The sequence below is a fragment of the Diceros bicornis genome, unplaced genomic scaffold (assembly GCF_020826845.1).
Source record: "Diceros bicornis minor isolate mBicDic1 unplaced genomic scaffold, mDicBic1.mat.cur scaffold_55_ctg1, whole genome shotgun sequence".
NCBI classification, from domain to species: Eukaryota; Metazoa; Chordata; class Mammalia; order Perissodactyla; family Rhinocerotidae; genus Diceros; species Diceros bicornis.
The window spans coordinates 5882748-5910302 of NW_026691429.1; the positions used below are offsets into that span (position 1 = coordinate 5882748).

Below are 27555 nucleotides of genomic sequence, written 5' to 3' on the forward strand. Positions count from 1 at the left end.
TTAAACTGCAAGAAAGAAAAAAAGTTTAAGATAAGACACAATTTTTATCTAAGCCAAAATTCTACAAATGTTATGGCTCTAAATACTCAAGCTTACCAGTTTAGTACCCTTCTCAAAATCAGAAGGCATGTCTGCAACACCTTCAAAGTCTGAAGCAAATGGTGCATAATGAAATGGATAATACCACTTCCAGGAAGCACAGCCCTAAAATCAGTAAAAACAAACAGAAAACAACAACAAAAACAAATCTATGTTAATGATGGACACGGTAAAGACAAAAAAAATTAAACTATCAACCTATAATATTCTACTGATAAAACATATGACTTCTGGTACATATTCCATGTATTAATTTTTTTCCATGAGTCCTCAAAGATGTTTGGATTAAATCTAAACTTTTACTGCGTATCAACGGCTCCTTGATTTAAAAAATACTGCAAAGCATCTTTAATAATCAGTAGTTAATACCAAACTTTATACTAACAAACACAATTTGGTGAAGATTTTTATCCTTAAAATGTGTTTGGTGACATTTCTTTCCAACTCGAGAGCTGCTATCATCACATAAAATGAAGAACAACTGCAGCTGACACTCACTGAGTGTACAGGTGGGTAAGGGACATCACTAGAAGAGTGACTGAGAGTAACAGAGCCAAAAGTTTCATTTTACAATTCCCTATTATATTTTCATGTGACAACTTTCTCTTTACTTTAAAAATATTTAAGTAAACCAATCAAAAAGAAAAAACAGTAAGTTATACTCAAAGAAAAGAGAAGCCTTCCTGAAATGAGTTTTGACTCTGCGCCTAGTGAATTAAAATCCTGAGGGTCAGAGCCGACCCAGTGGCACAGCAGTCAAGTTCACAGGTTCCACTTCAGCGGCCCAGGGTTCGCTGGTTTGAATCCTGGGCTCGGACCTACTCATCGCTCATCAAGCCATGCTGAGGCGGTGTCCCACATACAAGAACCAGAAGGATTTACAACTAGGATATACAACTAGGTACTGGGAGCTTTGGGGAGAAAAATGTTGAGGGTCAGAGTAAAACACGAAATGAGAATATTTTACAATTGATACTTAGTGTATTAAATTACTTTCTACTTTCCAACAAACTTCACCTATTCCCAAGTCACATCAAATCTGCTTCACTCCCCAAGCACGAAACCAGGTATTATCAGTGCTACAATCCCCTATATGTCCGCCTAATCGCTCACCAATCTGACATCTCATTTATCAAAAGCTTTAAGTCAGATACAGATTACTCCAATGAGAATGCACTTCATGTAACATCACTACACTATATGGAGGAAATGGGATCATTCAAATTCCTTTCAAATTCTTACCAGTTATTTTCCAGGCTTTTGTCCTTTGTTCAGTCATTTAGCGACTGTGTATTAGTTACTCTGTTATTTTTTATTCCAACTAAACAAAACAATAAACTTTAATAATTTTAAAGACCAAGTACTCTCAACCACAGTATTTAATGCTGAAATTCTTTAGCATAACAAAAATTAGCTTCGTTTATATATTAACACCTAAGGAGCTTCAAAGGCTTTACAAACAAATCTTATTTAAAGTAATGAATTTCTTTACAGGAAGCTTGAAAATATGAGTCTGGGTTCAATTTCAGAATATAGCTCAACAACACACACTATTATAGAAATAACTATTTTCTTAAAATGATTAACTAGAGATTTAGAGGAAAATATTCATTTTGTACCTGGTAATAATATCGAAGAACCCAGCAGAGCCCTTCAACGTACGACTGTACAACTTTACGACGGAATTTGTCATCAGCTGCATCAACGTCAAATTTGTTCTTGTAGTACCGCTGCTTCCAACCAGCTTCCCAAAGCCTAAAAATCAGGCAAAGCCAGTTCATGTTGAATTCATACACTTTCAGTAACTAGCTACCAATTTATCATCCAAATCAATTTATACTTAATATCCAGGTAAAATGTAAATGAGTTAAACAGTAATATTAACATAGCTTCATTTAATTATTTCTAAAAAGTCCACTCACAGGATTTATTATCAACTTAAAGATAGTTAAACGTTAAAAACTCAAACACTGATTCTAGAAAGATCATTACAAAACTACAGTAAAAAAAAAAAGAGAATAACCATTTATTAAAGTAGATACACAACACTTGTTTGCTCAGATTTTCATACTGTTTTACATGTTTTTTTGATTGTAGAACAATTCTACAACTACGTTTTAAGAGGCAAATACTGACGATATTTTATACAGTTCAAGTTCCTCAGTTTGTTAAAGTATATCTAAATTACACAAAGAAAGTCAACTAAATTACTTTTTTAAAAAAGAATAATCTAGAAGCCAGGCAGAAATTAAGTATATACCTACTCTCCCTATCCTTGGGCCTTCTCCCTCATTCAGCAAAGCGTTGTTGGCATAAGTGAAGGACACGGACACACACACACACGTTCTGGTAAAACTTAGAAGGAGGTCATCAATTCACTAAATTTTCATTAATCACTGAAAATACAATGTGAAAAACCACATTTTCACTCAAAGTATATTTTTTTATTTTTTTAAGTACTCATTTCTCAATCTCTGAAAGATTTAAAGATGCCAAAGAATACTAAAAAAAAATCAAGAACGATCAAGAACGTCAGGATGATTCTCCATTAAGGGCTCTTTTCTACCATGTGCCAGATCTTACTAATTAATTGCAGTCATGTTTCAGAATACACCATATCAATTTTTTTTATTTACTTTTTTTTTGAGGACGATCAGCCCTGAGATAACATCCAATGCCAATCCTCCCCCTTTTTGCTGTGGAAGATTGGCCCTAGGCTAACATCCATGCCCATCTTCCTTTACTTTACAGGGGATGCCGCCACAGCATGGGTTGACAAGAGGTTGAACCTGCGAACCCCAGGCCGCCGAAGCGGAGTGCGCACACTTAACTGCTGTGCCACCGTGCCGGCCCCTACACCATACCAATTTTAACTTTGCCCCCACGCAAAAGATTTACAGAACATCAATTAGGAGAAATATCTTCTATCCATAATGTTGAATATCACTATTTTACAGAAACTACTAATGAAATAAATGCTAAGAACTCCAAGCATTTCTTGATAGAAGCAATTCTACTTTGATTATCTTCAGCACCAAAATTAAACAATAAAGTACTAAAAAAATCAAGTTAACTATTAAGCTGATATTGATCATGATGGCTACATGGTAAAACAAAAAATATACTCCAAGAGTTGCAGAAGCAGAGGATAAAAACTCAGATCAGGTAGATGCTCAATCACAAGTCACCACAGATCTCTGAATCTGACATCAAAAGATGTTGGGAAAATACAGAACCAGACATCACACTTCTGAAGTTTCTAATCATAAATACAAACACATCATCCACGTCCTATAAAAGAAGCATGAGCTGTGAACCACTAATGTTTAACTTTGAAATAAATCATTTTGCAAAATTCTAAATGAGTTACAATTATTGAGGTTGTTGGCCCTTTGCACTTGAGCCCAGGGTTCAAATCCAGATTTAATCACACAAGAAGCTGTTAATCTTATTATATAATGATCTCAAACTTCTGTATAAATTAAAGAATCCAATTTTCCTATTATAAATTTTAAGTATATAGCTAATGGGAATCTTCTCTGTCATGAACTATAGTTGTGCATATGCAAGTTCGTGGTTTTTAAAAATATATTTATCTCTTAACCGAAAGCCTTTTGCATATTTCATTTTAAAGAAGAAACTTTTCAATTGAGATGATTAAAACAAACTATATCAAGTAACCAAATGTAACTGAACTTTCTGGGTTAAGCAGCTTGAAAATTTAATCTCATAACAGTAACATTCAGATCACACAGAGCTAAACACCTCATGTCTAGCCGATCTAGTGCCTGGTCTCAGAGGGAAAAGTGGCTCGGAGGACAAAAACCAGCATGCATACTAATCTAGATACTTAGGTTTAACAGCTATAGCTTACACATCTCACTGGAATTTACTGACTATCCTAACCCTCCACATTAATTACTGGTGGATAAAAAGATCACAGGCAAGCATCTGAAGGCACTGCTGCTCTAAGCTAAATAGCATTAATTAGACGGCATCTATTTCAGCAATTTGCTAACAAAGTGCTACCAAAATATGGCTTCACCTGACGTTATCCTCTGGTTCAGGTTCACTGTCACTGTCTTCTGCTTTTCGCTTAATTCCTCCTATCGGAGACGGGGAGCCATCAGAAGTGAAACTCGTATTAGGAGATACTGAAGGACTCTGTAGAGAATTATGACATTACAGAGGAAGGATTTAATTATTCATTTCACATAAGAAGTTACATCCAATTACTGTTACCACCATGCTCCACAGTAATACATTTTTTTTTAAGCTATTACATAGATATGGTAAATATATTTAGAAAGTATAAAGACTGATCTTGGCATACTCTACCTCTCCAAAAAAGAATAATATAGTACCAAGCCTCCTACGCTTAAACTCAAAAGAATTTGAACATTAAGGTAAAAACTGCTTCAGAAGAAATAAGAAAAACTTAATTTCATAGATTTTTTTTTTTTAATTATAGGACTTGAACATTTTCTTCCTTTGGTGGTTCCCTCGTGTTATGAATTTGTGATCACTTTCCACCAATTAACTAACAAAGCTGTAAGGGGAAAAATATATATATATGTATATAAATTAATATATAAAATACTCAATGCTGGTGAGAATAAAGTTAGATGTAAGTGGTTCAACCTAGTACAACCATTCTAGAAAGCAACAGTTTAATGAGACTCCGCCAGATATCTGTTAAACTATTTTATACCTGTTGTTTTAAAATTCATTGTACAAATAAAATCTATTAGTCATCTTAGAAAAATGCAGCTTTTTTTATTTCAAAGACTTGGATACCACTTTAAATTTACCATTATCTTCCCTTTGTACCTAACTCAACGAACATAGTAGCACCCTAAAGTATTTTAATATTTAACTAAAAAATTAGGGGCAGCTTGGTGGCATAGTGGTTAAGTTCACACACTCCGCTTCAGCGGCCCGGGGTTCACAGGTTCAGATCCCGGGCGCACACCTACACATCACTCAGCAAGTCATGCTGTGGCGGCATCCTACATACAAAATAGAGGAGGATGGGCATAGATGTTAGCTTAGGGCCAAACTTTCTCAGCAAAAAGAGAAAGATTGACAACAGACGTTAGCTCAGAGCCAATCTTTCTCACACACACACACACACAAAAACTAAAATGTTCTGCAACTTTAATGTTAAATGACCAAAAACCGAAGTGGCAGAAAATGTTCTCATGGTAAAGTTTTTCTTCTGTTACTCACAGTATATTAGATATTTCAAGTAAATTATTTTTAAATCAAGAACTCAGGAGCCTATTTTAATGATACTGTAACTAAAACCTCAGCATGAAGGTAGTTCACAACAAAGGCCAAGAAAAGTTACAACAAAGCAAAACTATATTTCACATAGAGCTCACAACACTTTCCTTTAATAAATGTATAATATCAATTTTATTCATGATACTGTATGGCTAATACTATCAAAAAAAAAAAAAAGAAAAGAAAAAAGAAAACAGGGGCCAGCCCTGTGGCCTAGTGGTTAAGTTTGGGGCCCTCTGCTTCAGCGGCCCGGGTTCAGTTCCCGGGCACAGACCTAAAACACTCGTTGGCAGCCATCTATATACAAAATAGAAGAAGATGGGCACAGATGTTAGCTTAGGGCAAATCTTCCTCAAGCAAAAAGAGGAAGATTGGCAACAGATGATAGCTTAGGGCCAATCTTCCTCACCAAAAAAAACCCAAAAAAAACCCCCACAAAGAATAAAAATAAATCCAGGAAGGCACTGTTGTACTTGGAAAATGAGATGGGTATTTTCCGGCAGACACATCTGAGTCTGAAATACCAAGTCCAACCTTTAACAGCTGTATGGCCTTGGGCAATTTATTTAACCTCTGTCAGCCTCAACTTCAAACAGGGACGATACTGTTCTATCTCTTTACAGGTTATAGCAAGGAGTAAATGAAACAATATCTGTAAACATCAAAGCTGCCTGCCTGGCGCATGGCGGTTAACCATTCAGGAAGTCGTCTCTATTAGATTTTAAACAACACTAATCCATTTGGATTAAATTAGGAGAGTGATGTTCCTGTCAATCATCTAAGTACAGAGAAGGTGTAAACAAAGCAATCTTTCCCAAATTCACAAACAAGATATAAATTATCTTTAGACAACAAAAATAATACACCTTCAAGGGAAAAAAAGAAGAAAAGAAGGTGTTTGCTCTTTAACGCTAAAGATCTGCTGCTCTTTTCTGCTCTATCTCTACTAACAAAAGTATTCAGAAATATTCTTTCCTAAACATACCAGAGTCATACCAATTCATTCAAATTTCTTTTTAAAAAGCTGTTTTTGCAATCAAAGTTGATTAAACTGAGAATGGTCGCAAATATAATGAAACTACACTTCAGAATGCAAAATTTAAAAACAAATTTATGAGGAAACAGAAGCTATCTAATAAAACATTAACCATGTTGACCATCAGTAGATACCAGTCAAGTACTGGAGCCCAGCACACCCAAACAGCTCAGAAAAAATAACACAGCAAAAATCCATAACTGTAAAGGCTTCCTTTAAATAAACTGGTCATTTGGCTTCATGATTTCCTTAAATTCAACACATTCTAGATGAAAACTCCTCTATGCAAAGATTCCAGTAGAAATAACTGTGTCAAGGAGAATTAAGGCAGGATCAAATAAGCAACCTAATCACCAATCTCCCCATTCCTATTCCCATGGCAGACATTATTAATCAATATAGTCTAATCCTGTGGAGCCTGAATATTGGAATCTTTCTCAAAGCAATCATAGCTGGCAAAGTTTAAACCTACCTGCCTCCCTGAGATTAAGAAAAAAGCATTTTATCATCAACGTGGTCTTAGCAATACTAGTCACTCGCAGTTCATTCTGTGAGGACGGTAGTCACTATAATCTTAAATGATGGACATCAGCTTTTTCCATTCTACACAAGAATCTCACTGCAAAACCTTTCACTGACTCTCCATATCCCACTCTGTTAATGGTGTAAGGAATAAGACAAGAAAGGAAAAACAGACCAAAAAACACAACAGAAACCCCAGCCGCTTCTCTCAGAAGATGCAAAATCTGTTTCCAAATTCCAAATCTAAGGTCCTAAAACTTCTAAGTGTGAATTTATGGGAATATAAATTCAACCAGTCTCATGATATGGCAAAAATTTCACATATAGGGTTGCCTTGTGATAAAGGATTTGAGCATCAATAGGATAACTATTAGAATAATGAAATTTAAATATCCCAACTTATGTAATTTCCTTGGATATATCATAGCAAAAGTTTACATAGGATACTGTACCTTATATAACATCTTTCCTCCCTCTAGAACATTCTCTCTTTCTCTCGTGCCTACTAGCCTGAAATAAGCAATAGCTTTGATTACCTTTTGTCTGTGTACATTAGTTCACGGTCTGTTCCCTTACCCCTGCTGCTGCCCTGCCGGGTGCTCTGAGCTCATGGTCTGCTGCTATTACAAGAAGCTACTGAACAGAGCATAGCCTTGCTGGCTGAGATGATTTGCTTCTGCAGTCTGGATTACAACGTTCAAATAAGGAGGAATACCATGAGGCAAATCCATTCAGTTCCTGAGTTTATAAATAGGGACCAACCGAGCCAGCCCTGATGGCCTAGCGGTTAAAGGTCGGCGCGCTCAGGGCTGGCCCCGTGGCTTAGCGGTTAAGTGCGTGCGCTCCGCTACTAGCGGCCCGGGTTCGGATCCCAGGCCCGCACTGAAGCACCGCTTGTCCGGCCGTGCTGAGGCCGCGTCCCACATACAGCCACTAGAAGGATGTGCAACTATGACATACAACTATCTACCGGGGCTTTGGGGGGGGAAAAAAAAAAAGGAGGAGGATTGGCAATAGATGTTAGCTCAGAGCCGGTCTTCCTCAGCAAAAAGAGGAGGATTAGCACGGATGTTAGTTCAGGGCTGATCTCCCTCACAAAAAAGTTTGGCGCGCTCCGTTTTGGCAGCCCAGGTTCGGTTCCCGGACGCAAAACCACCTCACTTGTCTGACAGTAGCCATGCTGAGGTGGCGGTTCACATAGAACTAGAAGGACTTATAACAAGAATATACAACTACGTACTAGGGCTTTGAGGAGGGGGAAAAAAAGAGGAAGACTGGCAACAGATGTTAGCTCAGGGCAAATCTTTCCCAGCAACGAAAAAAGAGCTCTAAAAAAAATTTGGATAATGAGAGCTACCTTAAAATATGTATTCAGATATATTCCACGTCTGAGTTGGAGAGGGAGAGTGTAGGCAGTGAGGAGTACCTGTATTTGACAAACTGAGGAATACTACTCTGCAAAATGCCCATAACTGATCCCTGGGAGAAAAGGGGAAATATGGCAGCAAAACCACCCTCTTCTCTTGCTCTAGCTATGAGACATTTGGATGTCCTGTCATGCTTCTGGCACCATCACCACCCAGTACCTTTGGGGAAGCAGGAAGCACTGTGGCCCGACTGCATTAGAGAAACACTGCAGCCACTTAGCTATCCACATTTACATGTATGTTCTTTTCTTTCACATCATTTAGATATTTTCATATTAATAAGGATTTAACAGAGTTAAAAATATCTCAAGGCAAAAGAAATTGAGAAAAACTATAAAACAAAACAACGCCAGGCTAAGTGATCAAATTCACACACAACTGTAAGAGGCATCTGAAAGTCACCACTCTTCAATGCTACATAAAAATAAGTTACTTACAGAATTATTCTGCATCCTCATTTCATAGGCTGCTTGTCTCGGATTACTGGCTACTTGAGAACCTGGTGAATTTCTTGAACCCAAGGCATGAGGGGTTAATATTCCACCAGGAGTGAAAGCTGGTTGATCTCTCTAACATAAATGGAAATGAATGTAGAAATTAAAATTAAATCACAACACAGTTAGATGACAGGAAGAAATGAAGGCAATGGAAAAGAGTCCCTGCTGTAAGCTCTTTAAAGATGAAATGGATTTCCGTTAACATTACAGGGTTGTCTACAGTTTGATTTGATGGTAACTCACCCTGTAAACAATAGTCTGTAATATTTAATAACTCTGCTATAAAAGTACATATAATACACTTTTCTGATACACAGAAGCTATTCAAATCTCATTAGGTTATTCCCTTATGTTCACTTACAATTTCAAAACGCATGCAAGACACAATTTTAGGCAAATAAAGATAACTATTAAGGTAAAAAAATAAGCCAAGAGTTTGATTTATACTTAGGAAATACAACTTCTATTTATCCTTCACCTTGATGGAATTTAACTCTTTGTTTCCAATTAGTTAGAGCTATGATTATAGCTACAGTAGGTGACAGTCATGGCTGACTGATAAAAGATATTTTTTAAACAGACACTGACTGAAAGAAAATAATAATATATAAGGTAGACATCAAACATGCCCTTCCCTATCTAAGTGGTTTTGAACCCACCTGCAACAATCAATAACTCTACTTTTCTCCCTTATAGGTTCCTGAAATTGCTCGATTCTAATAAAATATAATAATAAAAGGTGGTCCCCAAACTCCATTTGTTTAAAATCCAGTAAGGAAAACAAGAAAAACAAAAACTTAAGAAGTTAAGTGACTATAAAGTGTTATGCAATTAACTAAGCAAACAAATATCACAAGCGAGAAGCACTCGAGTTAAAAGGAAGGACTGCTCAACCTGGATTACAAGCGGAAGCAATAGGGAGGCCTCGTGGAAAATGTAAGATGGGAGGGAGCCGTGAAGTCAGAAACCCATTGAGAGGGACCAAACAAAGGCAATGCTCTGAGTCAGGAGGGACCTGGTATATTTAGAAGACAACTGGGGAAAGCAGGGTGAGAACTTGACCAGATCATAGTATGCTCTGCACGCCAGACTAAGACAGAACTGGATTCTGCGGGAACTAAGGAGTCACTGGTAATTTCTGAGCAGAGAAGCAACAAAGTTTCGAGTGTTGTGTTCTAGGAAGAGTAACCTGACAAGGATATAGACAGAGTGTGGTAACTTTCAAGAAGATACAAAGAGCTAACTATTTTTATTACAAAAACAATACCCAATTACCATAAAAAATTCAAATAGCTAAGTGCTACCCGGCCCCTCTGGCCCATCAAGTGTATCCCTTCAGACTCTAGAGCTTAGAAAGGACTTCTTTAAAAGTGACACCAGCATTCTTTCTCCAGGTAAGAGGCAGCTGGGTAGACATTACGTCCCTAACAAACTACTGGATAAGGAATAAAAAGCTATCTTCCTCCCAAATTGTAAATGTATGTTATTGCCAATCTGATGAAATTAATTAAAACTCACCTTCATTCTCTTTCTTTCTTCTTTCTGTCGTCTTCTAAAACTGTCCTAAAAGTATAACATCCACATATTCTGTCAAATAATTACACAAAAATGTAAGAGTTAAACATTACCAGGAATGATTTGGGAGACAAAGTTTTAAAGGAAGACCCCAGAAACGTAACTAATTAAACTAGGCAATGGACTATATGTTCAAAGTGCTGCTTATCAGAACTTTAGATAGACAGAGAGCATTCTAAATTGAGTTTAGATACACTTTAATTATTCCTCTTAATTTTTTTCAGATAGTTTTTGATATCATTTCAGGAAAGAATGCAAGAGTCATAACAAAGAACCTCTGTTTTACCCTGGAGCAAGTAGCCCACCAATACGGAGAAGATACAAATAAGTAACTCCCCACTTACTTTGGGCCACTCAAAGGCCTCCTTTACCCCAGAAAGCATTCCTCCCACGCCCAAGTTTCTGTGAGCATCAAGGCACTGAGACGACAGCTACGGTGGCCAGGGCTGCTGCTGTGGACAGAAACAGGGGCCAGCAGGTCCTGTACTGACTGTCATTCTACCAGCAGCTGCACTTCCATCACTTCCAAGTCAGTACTGCCACCTGCAATATAACACCCCATTGAGATCTGAAATTTGTGCTTTCTGCCAGGAGAGGGGCTGAATGCTGGACACATGGTGACTGACGACCTTAAAACCTCCTAAGACAGCAACACCACCAATTCCTTTAACCAAGCTTTTGCCCCATCTTTAAACTCATCTAGGTCACCAAGGACCCACAGACTGTGAGATCCATTACTCAGTTTTCAGTCCGTATCTGACCGTGACTCTTCCTTCTTGATCCGTGCTCTTCACTTGGCTTCCAGGACACTACACTCACCTGGTTCTCCTCTTTCACTCTTGCTGAATGCCTTCACTCCTCAACTTCCCAACACCTTAATATTGGCGTTCCTCTTCGCCCAGTACTTGGACCTCTCACTCTCAGGGGAGTAATCATCTAGTCTCACGGCTTTAAACACCATCTACGTGCTGATGACTCCCCAGTTAGGACCTCTCCCCACTCAACATCTCCACTTGGGTGTACAAACTTCACATGCCCCAAATGGCATCCCCACCCCTAGCTTTGTGCCTCCCAGTCTTCTTTATCACAGCAGCTCAGACCATTTTTCAATTGCTCAGACAAAATGCTTTGGAGTCATTCTTAATAGCTTTCCTTCTCTCACCCCTAGCATTTAATTCACCAGCCAAATCCACTAGTTTTACCTTCAAAACATGTTCAGAATCCAATTACCTCTTATCAATCTCCACTGCCACCACATTGGCTCCCTTGGATTATCGCAAAAGAGCCTAATTGGGCTCACTGTTTCTATCTTTGCCTCCATACAGTTAGTCTCAACAGGGCAGTTAGAGTGATCCTTTTATAATGTGTGTCAGATCTTGTCACTTTTATACTCAAAACCCTTCACTGATGCAGAGTGAAAGCTCAAGTTCTTATAATGACCTATAGGGTCCTACCAGATCTGGCCCTCCACCATCTTTCTGACCTCCTCTCCTACCCCTACTACTTTCCCTCTGCTTCCTCTGTGCCTGTCACACTGGCTCCTTGCTGTTCCGTGAACATCCTGGGTAAGCTCCTGCCCTAGAGCCTTTGCACTGGCTATTCCTTCTGTCTGAAATGCTCTTCCTGCAAACACCTGCATGATTACTCCCTCATATCCTTCAAAGTCATCTGTCAGTGAGGCCTTCTCTAGTCATCTTTTCTAGAACTGCAATGTCCTCACGTCCACCTTCCCAGATATTTCCTCATCTGCTTTTTTCTTCACAGCACTTATCACTCTCTAACACATGACACACTTTACTCAGTTTTTGTGTTTATTGTCCATCTCCCGCGGAAGAATATCAGCTCCATGAGGTCAGGAATTTTTGTCTGCTTTTTTCTTTTGTTTTTTGTTGTATCAGTAACACTCAGAATACTATTTGGCACACGGTAAACACTTAATAAATATATGCTGAATAAATGAAGAAGATTTGCAGGACAAAAGGCAAACATCAAAGCTCATAACATAAAAAGCATCATATTTCTGACCTAACTGCTCAATTTTAATAATAAATATTGATGTATTCCTCTTTTACCATGTATTCTGCTGGTCAGTTAAATACCTATTTCTAAGGGTGGTAGTTACACATAAGCAAAATAGGTACACCTGGTTGGACTTGACTGATCTTTAATTTTTGTGTGCTATGAACTCCTTTGGAAGTCTGTCAAAAGCCGGAGACACACTTCCTGGGAAAATACACACACCTAGATACTATTATATTGAATTTCTGAGGGTTCATAAATTTCCCCGATGTCCAACCATGCTGACAAACATCATATGATGTCAGGGATACCAAAAACGATCCAAAGCTTTAAAATGCCCTCTCTGCCAGGCCAGCTGGAAACTTTATTACTCAAACCTGAAGCACTCTGGTATCTATCAAATCCCATACATCCCACTCTAATGGCAAATATCACCAATACTTAATAGTACAGAGTAACCTAAAACCACATAAAAGGACTGTTCTAACGTGAGGCTTTTACACCAAGTACTACACCGTACGTGTAGTTTTTTCTTAAGCATAAATGGCAGCAGGTCAGGTGGAGACACCAGAATTGTTGAAGGCTTAGTTAAAAATGGCTGTCCTGATAGACATTTGATATCCTAGACAAAGTCAGTTATGCTATTTAAATTTTACATGTGAAAAATTCTTGCCATCACAGAAGATTACCAAGTACCAAAGGCTTTAAAAAGAACACTTACAGTCTACTCACACTGGTATATAAAATGGTACCCAAGGTTCTAAAAAAGAGATCACTAGCTATAGCATACAAAGCTGAAGAAAATATAAAATCTTGTCAGATGCAATGACATGTTTTAATCTGTTAGGAGATAATGAAGCAATGTAGCAATATTATTATGTTGCTATTTGCTCAAAATAGCCATATGACTTTTTATAAAATCAGTTTCTAAAAGGATTTCCTTCACTCTCTTTCTAAAAAGCTACTATCTGCTCATTTTACCCACTGCTTGCCTCCCTTGCCACTCTTGCACAATCACCCTGCAACCTACTCTGCCTCCAGGCTACTGTCCCTCCACCCCACTAACTCTTCAGGACCTCTGAACCCCTGGCCATGGACTAGGGGCCTATCTCACTCTGACGCCTCCGGCAGCACCAGTGGCTTCTCATCTCTTCAGGGATTTCCTCCCACCTCTCTAGAACTGACTCCTCTTTCTCCTTAACATCCATGCTTCTTAAGGTTTCTGTTGGAGGCACTTGAACTCCATACAAAACTCCAGGGATTTCAACTTCACACTCATGACGTGAAGTATTCTGCTAATGTTCTCAAATCTCCTTCCAAAAGACTTCTGCCCTGAGCTTTACACGTATCCATCTAACTGCTTCACGGACTTTTCTCCTCTCAGGTGTCCTGTGACCCCTCCAACTCAGTATCTCCAAAAGAAACTCAATTTCCACCTTGTCCTCACACCAACCTGCTCTACCCCCACTGCTTGCTGTCTCATGAACGGCCCAACCACACTCCCAACTGCCTAAGCCAGACTGGACTTCTCACCTAAGCACTCACTCCATCATATGTCATCAATTTCCAAGTGCTTTATTAGTTTCTTTCTTTCTTTCATGTTTAATTGCTTACTCAGAGCTGCAACCCTCTGCCTAGACTGATGCTATCTAACCCAGAGGCCCCTACCCTCCACTACCAGAGTACAGAGTTCCTAGGTCTTCACCTGACTTCCACAGCATAAACATTTCCTATAAAACATGGCATCCACTAGTTCATTCCCAGCATTCTTCCAGTCTTGGAACCCTCATTTCACATCCTGTTGATCAGACATGTGTTTGGATTTTTATCTTAATCAGGATTATGAAGAGAGAAAAAAATTACAGTGCAATTCACACAGTGTGCAATACATAGTTCCACACAGCAAGCATCACAGCCTTTATAAAATAATCAAAGCACTGGCCACTCATGATTACATTGGCGTTTGACACACTATAATAATATAACAATGCACTCAAAGAGGTTAAAAGTACAATCACAGGATCATCATAGCCTATTAGAGACAGGAGCGATTTAGCTACTGCAATAGAAACACTTTACCTCATCATCCTTTCTCTTTTTAAAAATGCTATCCTCAACTTTACCAACTGCTAACATGATCATCTGTACTCTGCAGATTGACATAACCACTTTCTGTAAGGTAACCCTGTAAGTGATGAAATACATGTAAAATGATCTTCTTATAAAAGCAAATACTTCTGTTTTGAAATTATTCAAGAATGAACTCACCCCAGTTTTGTGAACCACATTTTTGTATATGTTAACCAAACGGTCAATTGCACCTTCCCTGCCACCAGGAAACAAACGTTATGTATTAGGACCAGTACGCACTGTAAGCAAGAAGGCTGCAACAGTAGTTTAAAAACTCACACAAACACACATACCAAATCTCTAACGACGACAGGTGAGGAAGGAAGTCATTTCCCACAAAGAAGCACATGAAGACCCAGTCATCAACGCTCCTCTCGACATCAAATGTGAACGGTAGGCTGGCCATGGTGAGCTCTCTTTCCAAATACTACAACCAAAAAGGAATGCTGCCATTAAAGCTATGAAACGGCACTCTGCTTTAGAGCGCTGATTCTAGTGATTATTGCTACATACCTCACGAAGAACATTAAGACAAAGGAAGATAAACTCTCCTTCTGCACAAGGAAGACTATCTGCAAGTTCATCGTGCTGCAACAAAAGGAGTAAAGATTAAACAAGTCTACTCTAAACCCTGTAATTTTTTTCCAGCCAAACGAACATTATAGCTTTTTTTAAAGCAAGATCCATTTTAATATTACAAGTACTAAATAAAAAAAGAACTCACCAAACCATTTTAAAAATAAAAATTACCCATAATCCCAATCATACCTAGACCAGGGATTGGCAAATGTTTTTTGCAAAGGGCCAGATAGTAAATATATATATTTTAGCCTGTGCGGGACACACAGGGTCTCAGTTGCATATTCTTTCATGTTTTATTTCGTTTTTACAACCTTTTAAAAATATAAAAACCAGGGCCGGCCCCCTGCATAGTGCGTAAGTTTGGCATGCTCTGCTTTAGTGGCCAGGGTTCACAGGTTTGGATCCTAGGCGTAGACCTACACCACTAGTCAGCCGTGCTGTGGCGGCAACCCACATACAACATAGAGGAAGACTGGCACAGATGTTAGCACACGGCTAATCTTCCTTTAAAAATAAAAAATTAAAAAAAAAGTAAAAACCATTCTTAGCTCACAGGCCAAATCTAGAGGGCTGGAGTTTGCCAATCTCTGACGGATAGCCAACCAGTATTTTGATGTGTATGCCTCTAGACCCTTCTCTGTGAGCATACAGTATATTTCTTACCTGCTTTTTTCACTCACTATGTCTTTTAAAGAGGTACCATATTCTTAAAACAGATAGAAACCTCTTTAGAGACTGGATATAATCAAGTGAACCCAAAATATGCAGAAACTAGGAGTAACTTAAAAGTATCAACAAGTTTAAAGTATCAACAAGTTTAATATATTTGATTTGTAGTTCCTTTTAAGAATAACCATTTGAAACATTACTTGTACAAACAAATCATGTGCCATGGACATTATTACCTATGAGACTTAAGCCTCGTATACTTACAAGCTATGTTAGAAAAAGTGGAGAGTAGAAAGAATGAGTACACGCATGCTTTTGAATGTGTCTTTAAAGAGTTTTCAAAGACACATTTCTATGAGAGGGAACAGAGTAAGTAGGTAAAAAATCTAATCAAAAATAGTCTTCTCTTTATTTTAAAAATGAAGCAACCTGAATATATTTAATGCTGTTCAATTATACACTTAAAAATAGTTAAAATGGTATATTTTGTATTATATATATTTTATCACAAAAAAAATAAAATAAAATTTTTAAAAATGAGGCAACTACCATCTCAAATTTCTTACCTTTCTCTTCTTTTCTCTTGGCAAACCTTCACAGTCCTTAACTTCATGTCCAAACTGATTACAAAGAGCACATGGCTTAGGTTTGTTTGGTTTGAATTCTTCTCTAATAATGGTAAAGTTGGGTTCATATGTAGCAAGGCCGAGCATAATGAGATCAGCTATCAATCAACAATGACAAAACACTGAACAGTGAGCACTTTCAGAAGATCCTTACCATAACCAAAGACATAAGACATTACCATAACACAAGACACCAACACAAAGAAAAGCCCAAAGGAGCACACAAACAGAGGCAGCAAAGTCAAAATGCCTAAAACTTCCTAGTAGTTCTCAGTCAACAAGATGTCCCCCAGATACATGGGCCTAGAGTGTAGACTACCACTCAGGAGTCAACACTCGTCCATTTTAAAGGTATGTGCAGCCATATTAAAAGGTAGAAAAATGTAAGAAAAAAATTAAAGATAGGTAAACATTAATCACAGATTAAATAACTCAGTACTAATTTCCTCTCAAACATAAAATCAGCAAGGCACTTTAGAATTTCCAGGCAATCATGAATAATTCATTACTATACACCAACTCATCAACTTGCTATGGTTTAATCCAAGAGACTCAAATTCCAAAGAAGAAACTTACCATCTGCTCCACATAAGCAATGATGAGTGTTTGGGTCATGGTTAGGCTGAGCTAAAGGAGGAGAAAACATATATTTATTATATTTATACCAGAGGAATATCACATTTTACCATTTTCTATATAATGGCTTGTCAATCAGATATTCATAAGTGATTTTTTCCTCTTTGTCTTCTAATGTAATCTATAATTTTATGTTCTCCTTCACCAGGAGCACTAGCATCAGATAAAATAACCTATAAAAGACAGTTTTTAACACTTTCAGCTCATCTCCAATTTTCTAGGACAAAAATCAACAGAACTGAGTATCTTAAAATAAACTGGGATAATTCTATTAAGATGTTATTAATTGGAAATTTTTCTTAATAAGGTGTGTGTGTATTAAACACCAAAACTATTTACTTACCGCATGGAATAGAAAATCAAATGTCTGGGTTAAACTTAGCCATTAGCAAAACCGACCAGTCACAAGTCTCCACCATTCTCACTGCCACCTAAGGACACAGCACTGAAGCACACAAACCCTGGGAGCAATCAATAAAAGACACCCAGTAAACACAATTTCCCACACCTAATAACAGGGAAATAGGCTTATGACCCTAAAATCACACAACAGTTTGTTTAAATTTTACGTAAATACTTAGGAGAACACAGTGATTCTTTCAAGGCAGACCCACGACTTTAATTTTGCTATATTTTGATTTCAAATAGAAATTTTCATTTAAAAATTACTTTCATACATAAATAGATATTTTTTAAACCATGAGTACCATTTTATGGCTTCATAGTGACGGTACGAGGACAAAAAATTGGCATTGAGAGAAAATTCGACTGTCTAAAACTGGATCATGCAAGACATCCCATTTCTAATAACCCTGGCAGCCTCTCCTTTCCTCTGACAGTCAACTAGGATTTCACAGGGGGGAAAAAAGAAAAAAATACTATCAGTCATATCAAAGTATAGACTCAAATATCACCTTCATCTTTTTGAAGTACCAAAATGTGAAACTTACTGTCAAAATTTTCCACCCAGGATCATTATTTAAACGATCAGCTATGTAATAGCGAAGGCATTTAGCAAGATTGTCCATGAACTCGGTTCCCTAAAATGATAGAAGGAAATAAATTAAGCTATCATTTAAGAGTTAGCAATAGCCAGCAAAGTCTGAGACTACTTACTGGTGTAATACAGTTGCTGTCAAATCTTTCTTTTATTTCTTCTGGAGGAAGAAAGCCACCTAGAGAAAAAGGCAATGTTTTGTTATCGCCATAAAAAGTGAGGTAAACTACACAATATTAAGCCCAAACAACAAAAACAGTAAGTTCAAATACAAAAAAATGAGAAGTATTGTCACTTGAGGAACAATGTTCCCCTTTCTGGGAAGAAAATAAGATTCCTCTCCTCAAATTTAAATAAAGCTTTAACAGAAGTGTCAAACAATATATAGTACACAAAAGATACTATATTGTTATATAAAAATATAAAAATTATGATGTTCTTCCTAAGGCCCTCTGCAGCAGAATACACACACGGGTTAGGGGTTCTAATTTGATACCAGTTCTTAAAATAAAGGTGCCTTAGAAAAACAAAATTAGGGCCAGCCTCGTGGCTTAGCCGTTACGTGCGCGCGCTCCGCTACTGGCGGCCTGGGTTCAGATCCTGGGCGCGCACCGAGGCACCGCTTCTCCGGCCATGCTGAGGCTGCGTCCCATGTACAGCAACTAGAAGGATGTGCATCTATGACGTACAACTATACACTGGGGCTTTGGGGGGAAAAATAAATAAATAAAAATTATAAAAAAAAAAGAAAAATTAAAATGCTGAATTTATCACAGCTTATGATAAGAAATAAATGATAAGAAATAAAAATATCAGCTAGAGGGATACAAAAATCCTATTTTTCCCTCTGTATCACTGATTAGCTTTTTCTCAAGACACAAACATATTTCATAACATGTTCAAGAAAGAAGACATCTTTAAAATCAAAGACAATCTGTTATAGATACAAACAGGTTTTAGAGTATTAGTATAAGCTACAGCTAAAAGTAACTATATACTCGCATACTTCTAGCAAATTAAAATAACATAGAATGTATCATAATTGCAGGCTTGACCTGACTACACCATGGTATCCTTTTTCAACTTCCAAGTGTAATATCCTGAGCCAATAAACTGTGGCTTTCCTGGTCTATCATATTGCCCTATGTAACAAAGCACCAAACAAACCACTCTGCTACAACCACGCCCCATCTCACACACAGGTGTCTTGGGAAAGAACCAGTCAGAGTGGGCATGAAGACCTCTTGACCTTTCTCCTCTCTGAGCTTTAGCCAACTCCTACCTATGTACCCATCAGGAATTTCAAGGCTTTGAAGAATTGCAAAAATGGCCACATCCCACCCCTCCCCTCCTCAAAATTGAGAGAACCCTGGGTACCTCACTGCCTCGGTTCCTGCTACATCAATCTAGACTGACAGTGTGTGTGACTTGGTGAAAGCCTGGAATATGGATCACATCATCCCAGGCCTCCTCATGTAGACCTCTGAGTTCTAAGAGGAAGCAATAGGCAAGCTACCAAGACTGATTTGAGGAAAATGTTTACAGAATGCTAGCTTTCTAATAGCCCCCATTAGAAAAAAAGAAGTAAGAAGCACTTAAAATATTTCTGTTTTACAGATATAGAAAAGTTAGCAGAAGAGCTGCACTTGTCCTGAGAGGGACTGACAATCTGCTCTCCCTACCAGAATTCCCTCCTTGTATTCCCAAGTTTCTCTTTTACTACAGAGTTTGGAAACAAATAGTGAAGAATTCCATTAACAACTTTTCCTCAACAGTGAACATAAATTTTCCTTGCATATTCTGGGATTCTAAGTAAATTAAAACCTTATCTATTTGAAAGAAAAAGTTGCCGCCCCTCCCCCTTCTGCATACATCTTATAAAAAGTCCACCTTCAAGACTCATTTTCTTTACCTTTTGCCAGTATTTCTTCCCTGACTCGCTGCTTCTCTACTGCTGCTTCCATTCCTTCCTTTGATGCTCTGAACCTCCTCGAACGCTGCTGGTTCATTTTAGCACGTGGTTCCTGAAAAACATGTATTTCACATTCACATAATATTATTCAAAATATTTGCAACTAAATCTGCACATTATTTTGAATCAGTTGTTTTTATAAAACTAGTACACTAAAATGGAAAAGGTAAGTAATATGTCTAATAATCCTTTCACGACAGACAGGAGATCCTGAGGACTTAAATTTGGACCAAGAACCTAAAAGCTGAGCTCAGTGAGTGACATATCAAATGGACAAACATCCTATGAAGCCACAGCACTTAACAGTGCAGGCCCCACGACCTAATGCCAATTCCACTGGGTTATGGTGCTTCAAAGCACCCAAGAAGAAAGCTCACTTTACTCAAAGACTCAGCCAGCAGACAATGACTACAGAACCAGGATCAGGAAGAGCTTCCTTCTGTCCTTGCCTAAGAGGAAGGACGGTCTCCAAATGAGATCCACAATGCCCTATAAAAGCAAAAGAAAACTACTTGATCTGTAGGACCCCAAGGCACTTCCATTTTGTACTTCCCACAATAAGCTTCATAATCACCACTCTGTCTCTACAAGCACAGCAGGAGACAGGGAACAAGGTTTTTACCAAAAGTACTTTTAAATCATTCTAACCAAGTGAAATTTAAATCACTGGATAAACCTAAATGAAGTGAACTGGACTGTAAGGTTCTGAAGTTACTGAACTGAGTTTTGGGGTTGGAAGGGACTCTAAAGTATCCTGTCTACAAAAAATAAGTTATTTTATATTCTCTTTTAAACAGTTCCCTTTTCTGTAAAATGAGACCACCTAATCTAATTCTTTCAAGCACCAAGTTCTATGATCTACATTTATATTTTAAGAAAAAAACATGTTACAGACATGAGCACGTACACAACGCACACAAATATGTACATATTTTATACTTGATCTAGCAGTAAGGGCATACTGCAGTAAAGTTAAAAATTTTCTTCAAGAAACTTAGCTAATGTGAATTGGAATATGCTCCAAATAAGACATATTCCTGTTCCCTTTATTCTTTACTCCACTTTAACTACAACTTAACAAGTTATCAGGTAGCTAAGATTTTTCTTTGAGTAAAGAGAACCTCACAGAAAAGTTAATCTTCTTGGACCCAAAGTTTTCTGGATTTTCAAAATCATTCCATTAGCTACTACAATTGCTAAATCTAAAAGATAAAGAGAATCTATTTGCATATGGATAAATAAATTTAGGCTTATGATTTACCTTAATTTTCCTTGAACCCTGGTATATAGTTTGCTAACCAATTATAACCTAAGCTACTTGATATTATTATTATAGGTCAGTAAGTTATTCCCCTCTTAAGGTCCTGTGATGACTAATCACAGCCTATAGGATAAAATCCAAACTCCTGAGTGTGGCAGGTGAGGCCTTCTTCAAGTCATCATTCTACTTCCCTTTCCAATCTAAAACTCCTACAGTTGCCCAAATATGTCAGTGTGATCATAGGCATGGAGAGTGTGTTTACCTGCCACATTTGAGAAGTCCATAAGGTCCTCCCTCCCCATATCTGTCCCATCCATCCCCTTCCACTGCCCACCAATCTCCAATTATTCTTTATCCTTCAAGAAATGGGACAAAAGTCACCTCCTCTCTATCTTCCAACTCTCTTAGTAGCACTGATACCTTCTTCCCTCAACATGCTGTATGTGTTATCTAGTGCCTATAAAGCCCATAAATAACTAACTTCACTCATTTATCTAAGTCTCTGTCCCTTTACTGGTAAGCCCTTCAAAAGCAAGGGCAGTCACCAACATCCCCAGCATTTCACAGTACTTGGTACAAAACAGGCATAAAAAGTGTTTGAATGCATGACTGAAGGATGAGGCTTGCTTTCTCAAATTTACCACACTCAATATTTTTCTTTATTTAGCTGACTTTCATTCTAGACACTGGGAACACAGCAAAAACAAAAACGGAAGACTCTAAGTTAATTATTTTAGCACTTACCACTCCATCTATTGCCATGTAGAGAAGTCATCTTGGTCTTACTATATTGAAAAGTCTGTCAATGTATTCAAAAATTGCAACCATCATTTCATCTTCGTTTTTTGGTGCCGGTCTATAATGATAAGCAAACAATGTAATATAATATAGTACTCTTCTGTAACTGGTGATGTCAGTGACAAAAACAGGTTACGTACCTGTCTTCAGGATGAGTACAGGGATGGATGATTCCATTCATATCCAAATACAGATTACCAAACTCCACGTCATTTGGATTAGGTTTACTGGCATCAACAGGAATCTTTACACCATTGCATTCTTTTGGCTATGAGGAAATGATAATTAATAGTAGTTTGATTGTTCAAGTCTGAAATTGATATAACCTAGGCTCAGTAAATACCTGTGTTTCATTTCTGAATTGGAAATAAAACACTTTAAGCAATCTTTAAATTATAAGTTATCTTATTCCTTAAAGCAAACTGAAGTAGATATTTCATTTGTAGAAAGGAGACAGCTTCCAACACAAGTTAATCTTCTCTATGTGGGGGATAGTTATCAAATTTCCAAATCATTCAGTTGTCCAAGCGAGAGACCAGGGGAGTCACCTTAGAATTCTTTTCCCTGACCACCCATTCCAATAAGTCCTGTCAATTTAACATGAAAAACGCTAACAGCATCAGGGCATCATCTCTCACCTACAAGACTGGAACGGTCTTCGTGTGGACTGCCCACCTCTAGACTCTCCTGTCTCCAGCCTGCCCTCTATGCTGCCAGAGTTTTTTTTTCTAAAATACAAATGTGGCTGCATCTTAATCTTGCCTGATTCTCCCAGTGATTCCCATAGCGGGTGTAAACCAATGAGCCTGGACCCACCCTAGTCTCCTGTCCCACCACGATATTGTTCAGGTCCACCCCATCTCGTCTAAGTTCCTGGAAAACGCTCTCATCTCTCAACGTCTTTGCACACTGCTTCCTCTCTCTCAACACCCACTTCCTGAAATCTTAGTAATTTTCCAGGGTCAGACTCAGATCAAATGTCGTTCATTTTATAACGCTTTGCACACCTCTCCTAAGAAATTAACTGCTGTTCCTTCTGCATTTCCACAGAATTTTGCTTATTCACTTGTAGCACTTCCATGGTTTTATAATTAATTTGTCATTCTAACCCAGCTACACTGTGCATTCTTCAAGAGGTAAGGACTGTGCCTTACTCACTTCTGGAGGCACTCAATTATACTTTTGTGATAAACATTACCTTTGTCTTTTTCTCCCAGAGCTTCAGCAGATAATAAGAATATGAGATAGGCTTTTACTGTTACTAATAGTAAAAGTCACTTAAAAAATAATAGTTCCCCAACACATGCAAAGCATCATTTGTAACAGCAAAAAACTGTGAACAATTTAAAAGCCCACTATGTACATGCTATATCATGGATGAACCTCAAAAACATTCTAAGTGAAAGCCAGTCATGAAAGACCACAAAAGATTCCATTTATATGATCCAGAATAGACAAACCTATAGAGACAGAAATAGATTAGCTTTAATCTGAGGGTAGAGGAAAGGGAAGGGAGATAGGAAGTAACCACAAGTGGGTACAACATTTCTCTTGGGAGTGATGTAAATGTCCTAAAATTAGATAATAGTGATTGTTGTACAACTCTGTATATATACTAAAAACCACTGAATTGTTCACTTTAAATGGGTGAACTTTACGGTATATAAATTATATCTCAATAAAGCTATTAAAAATAGATAAATAAACGGTCAACTTAATTAGGGAAAAAAAAGAGCCCAAAGAATGGATTAATAAACTGTGATATGTCCATATAGTAGAATATCAAATAGAAGTGAGATTCAAAGAAATAGAGCTGGATGGTCACAAATATATTGCTAAGACAAAAAAGCAAGCTGCAGAAGAACACATACAGGACACCACTTATCCAAAGTCATCACACAGACAAAACAATATTAGGTATTGTTCAGGGATGAATACATACGCAATGAAAGCAAAATTAAAAAAGCAAAGGAATGATAAACACCAATTTCAGGACAGTGGTTATCTTTGAGAGAGAGGGAAAGGAATGAGATTGAGCTTCAGTTTGGATTTATAATTGGGAGAAAAGGATATCAAAGAGATTTAAGGGAAGAATAGGGAAGAAGCTATCAGACAGTGTTCCATACCTCCGTGCTATGAATCAGGAAAGAGGGGTTCAATCAGAAGCAGTGAATGGGATAACTGGTAAGGAAAGCAGGAGGTCAATTTTTGGGGGGTCTATTGAAAAAGATAACCTGATGACCCCCAAACATAACAAAACAAATTCTATGAAGGCAGGAGGCTCTCTGCCTATCCAACTAACCTCTACACTCCAAAGTCCACATTTTCCTCTCTCCTGCACCAAATAGACACCAGACTCAGGAGAATCCACACCCACTTTATTTATGCTCCCCAGGAAGCCAGACAGTTAGTATTTTAGACTTGTTGGCCATATGACCTTAGTTGCAACAACTCATATCTGCCTTTGTAGAGTGAAAGCAACCATAAAGAATACAGACATGAATGGGTATGGCTGTGTTTCAGTAAAACTTTATTTACAAAAACTGTACACTGGCTTGCTAACCTCGGCCCTAGCGCCTAGCACACCACTAGGCATATTGTAGCTCTTCACGGATGTTGCGTATAGCTACACGAGAATTTCTACTCCCACTACCTAGAAAATATAGCACAGGGAAGGGTGCATGGGGAGGTCCTAACTTTGAGAAAAGAGCTCCAGGCATTCCCAATAAGAAAACTGAATATACTTTCCTCTCAGGAGTTACTGTAGATATAGTCAACACATTAATTACATAAACTTAGAGTTTCTTTCTTCAAGAGAAGATTTTGATGCTCACCAAAGGAACTCACTCCTCAAGAGCCTTGCCAAACACAAGCCAACGTGTCTCCTGCTGCATTAAAGAGATCCTCAATCAAAGGGCAGCTAAAAGGAGAGCCACTCTGAACCCTAAAAACAATTCATTTCAAAGAACTTTTCACTATCTCTTGGATTTACCAGATGATAAACTGAGCACACACTGCAGCCTTCCCTTTTTACTCCAAGACCACATGAAAGACTAAAAACAAACAAATAATCACAACTGCATAACTGTACTGGAATACCAGAAGAACCCTCTGCGGCTGAGAAACCATGAGGGATGCCTGAAATGTGGAAAACTAGATCTGACAAGATGGAGCACACAGCCTAAAACAGGCAGAGAGGAGTTCGGCAGCCGAGCAGTGGGAGAACACAAGAAGGCTCCAGGCCCAGAGAGGGGGCTCAAGGGATAGTCTCTGGATGATCCATCACCACCAGCAGCAGGGAGAGCCAGGTGGGTCAACCCCTGCACTCTCCTCTCACCCCCTCAGGCCCCACGTGCAGCAGGCAACTGGAGACAGGATTCCCAGAAAACCCGGGCGCTTGAGTAGGAAAAGCAGCGCAGTACTCTGGCTCTCTAGCAGTTCCCCAGAGGAACAGGGCGCACATCTGCCCAGAGGGCTGGCCGTCCAGCAGTTCCGCCAAGCAGCAATCCCACTTCTCCTCCACTTCACGGAAAAAGAAAGGGATCTATTTATCCCTAATAGGCAGTTGGGAAATTATGCTATTTGTACACAAAGATGCCAAGGAATCAAGATAAAGAAGATATTTAAGGGCCGGCCCCATGGCTCAGCGGTTAAGTGCGCGCGCTCCACTACCGGCGGCCCGGGTTCGGATCCCGGGCGCGCACCGACGCACCGCTTCTCCGGCCATGCTGAGGCCACGTCCCACATACAGCAACTAGAAGGATGTGCAACTATGACATACAACCATCTACTGGGGCTTTGGGGGGGAAAAAAAGAAAAGGAGGATTGACAATAAATGTTAGCTCAGAGCCGGTCTTCCTCAGCAAAAAGAGGAGGATTAGCACGGATGTTAGCTCAGGGCTGATCTTCCTCACAAAAAAATAAGTAAATAAAACTGTTTAAAAACAAAAAAGAAGATATTTAAAGAATTAAAGATGGTACAAACATGCAAATAGTGAGTCTGTATAAAAACACACTCCACAGGTTTTGAAATAAACCCCCAAAATGAGTTTCCACCACCTTCCTCTTCCAATCTTATAATAAGGCTTCCGGCTCCTCAAACGTAAAGCTGAAGCCACTCCTGTCAGTGACAGCTAAGCGTATGCATTTTTGTGTGAGCCTGCACAGTATTTAACAGCAGCATTAGAAAACCATGAATCACGCCTGAGGTTCCACTGTAACACTGAGTTCTCACTACTGGAAGTCAGATGCCAAACTACAGCATTGGGTTTTAGATTTCCCTTAAAGCAGCTTGGAACTCAAGAACTGCAAAACATGGGTGATATTTTGGGGAGAAATGGTCAAAAGGCTAATGAAAATTTCAAATTGCAGTATTTTGGTTAAAAATTCAGGTCATAAATTACGATACACTTGCCAAATAGAAAATTTTAACATCTTTAGTGATTAGTATTTTTTCAAATAGTATGTATCTTAGGTCCTCATTTTTATACCGTGTTAGTCAACAAGGACTATTAATTATCACTCACATTTACAAAGCACTTAAAATGTGATAGGCACTGTTCTAAGGGATCCTACTCATGGATTATTCCCCTCTCTCCTCACAAGAACCCTGTGAGGTACAGAGTAGCTCACTTATAAATGAGAACACAAATGCTTAGAGGGGTTAAGTGGCTTCTCCAAAGTCACACTACTGCCAAGGGACCCAGCAGTTTGAATCAGAGCTGGGATCTTAACCAGTATGTTAGACTGACTGATTATAATTTCACTAGATTCAACATGAATTTATTGAACATTTATAATGTGCATCAAGGACTACAGCCAGTGCTACAGAGGACACAAAACATGTAAAACGTGTGAAATTGATCCTCGCTCTCTAAGACACAAGATAACACTGGAGAGATCAACTTCCAGCATGACAGCGTGAGTAGCTCTGCTCACCTGCTTCTCGGGGAAACTAGTGAATTTTTTTTTTAAATAACACCATTTAAAGCCCTTGGAAACCGTCCTAGGGCAAGACAGCAATCTAGTCACAAAAACCTAAGAAAATTCAGCATTGACAATACAACAGAGCATGGAAAAGTTTCAACCTAAAGACACTCTCAAGAACAGTGCAAGTTGTGGTGAAAAGCAAGTGGGAAAAGAATCCTGGATCTAATGAAGATACAGCCCAGACTATAGGCCAGCTAGTTTGTAGGAGAGAACCAGGGAATAAGACAGCTGGGAGAGCCCTCTTGGGGTTCGTACAAGTACCAAACATTAACCTCAGAAACTAATCCCCACAATTTGACTGGATTAGTCTGTAGAGGAATTTATGCCCCAGGGCACTGCTGAAAACAACACAGCAATGGGCCACAATTAGTGGAGGTTAACTGCTGGGAGTAATGAGGGCAAGAGTGGGAGAGAGTCCTACCTGTACCTGTCAT

The 27555-nt window shown here is 38.5% G+C and overlaps 1 protein-coding gene across 1 annotated transcript; it reads right to left on the reverse strand.

Annotated features, from left to right (window-relative positions):
• On the reverse strand, positions 1–27555 carry LOC131403134 (5'-3' exoribonuclease 2-like). The gene is given in 21 exon segments (XM_058537472.1): positions 1–5; positions 108–204; positions 1719–1854; positions 4145–4263; positions 8808–8939; positions 10386–10430; positions 14541–14613; positions 14615–14646; positions 14730–14787; positions 14885–15018; positions 15105–15179; positions 16409–16566; positions 17045–17097; positions 17207–17277; positions 18055–18144; positions 18221–18279; positions 20014–20125; positions 22079–22190; positions 22273–22400; positions 25470–25654; positions 27543–27555. Coding segments are annotated over 21 exon segments (1887 nt in total).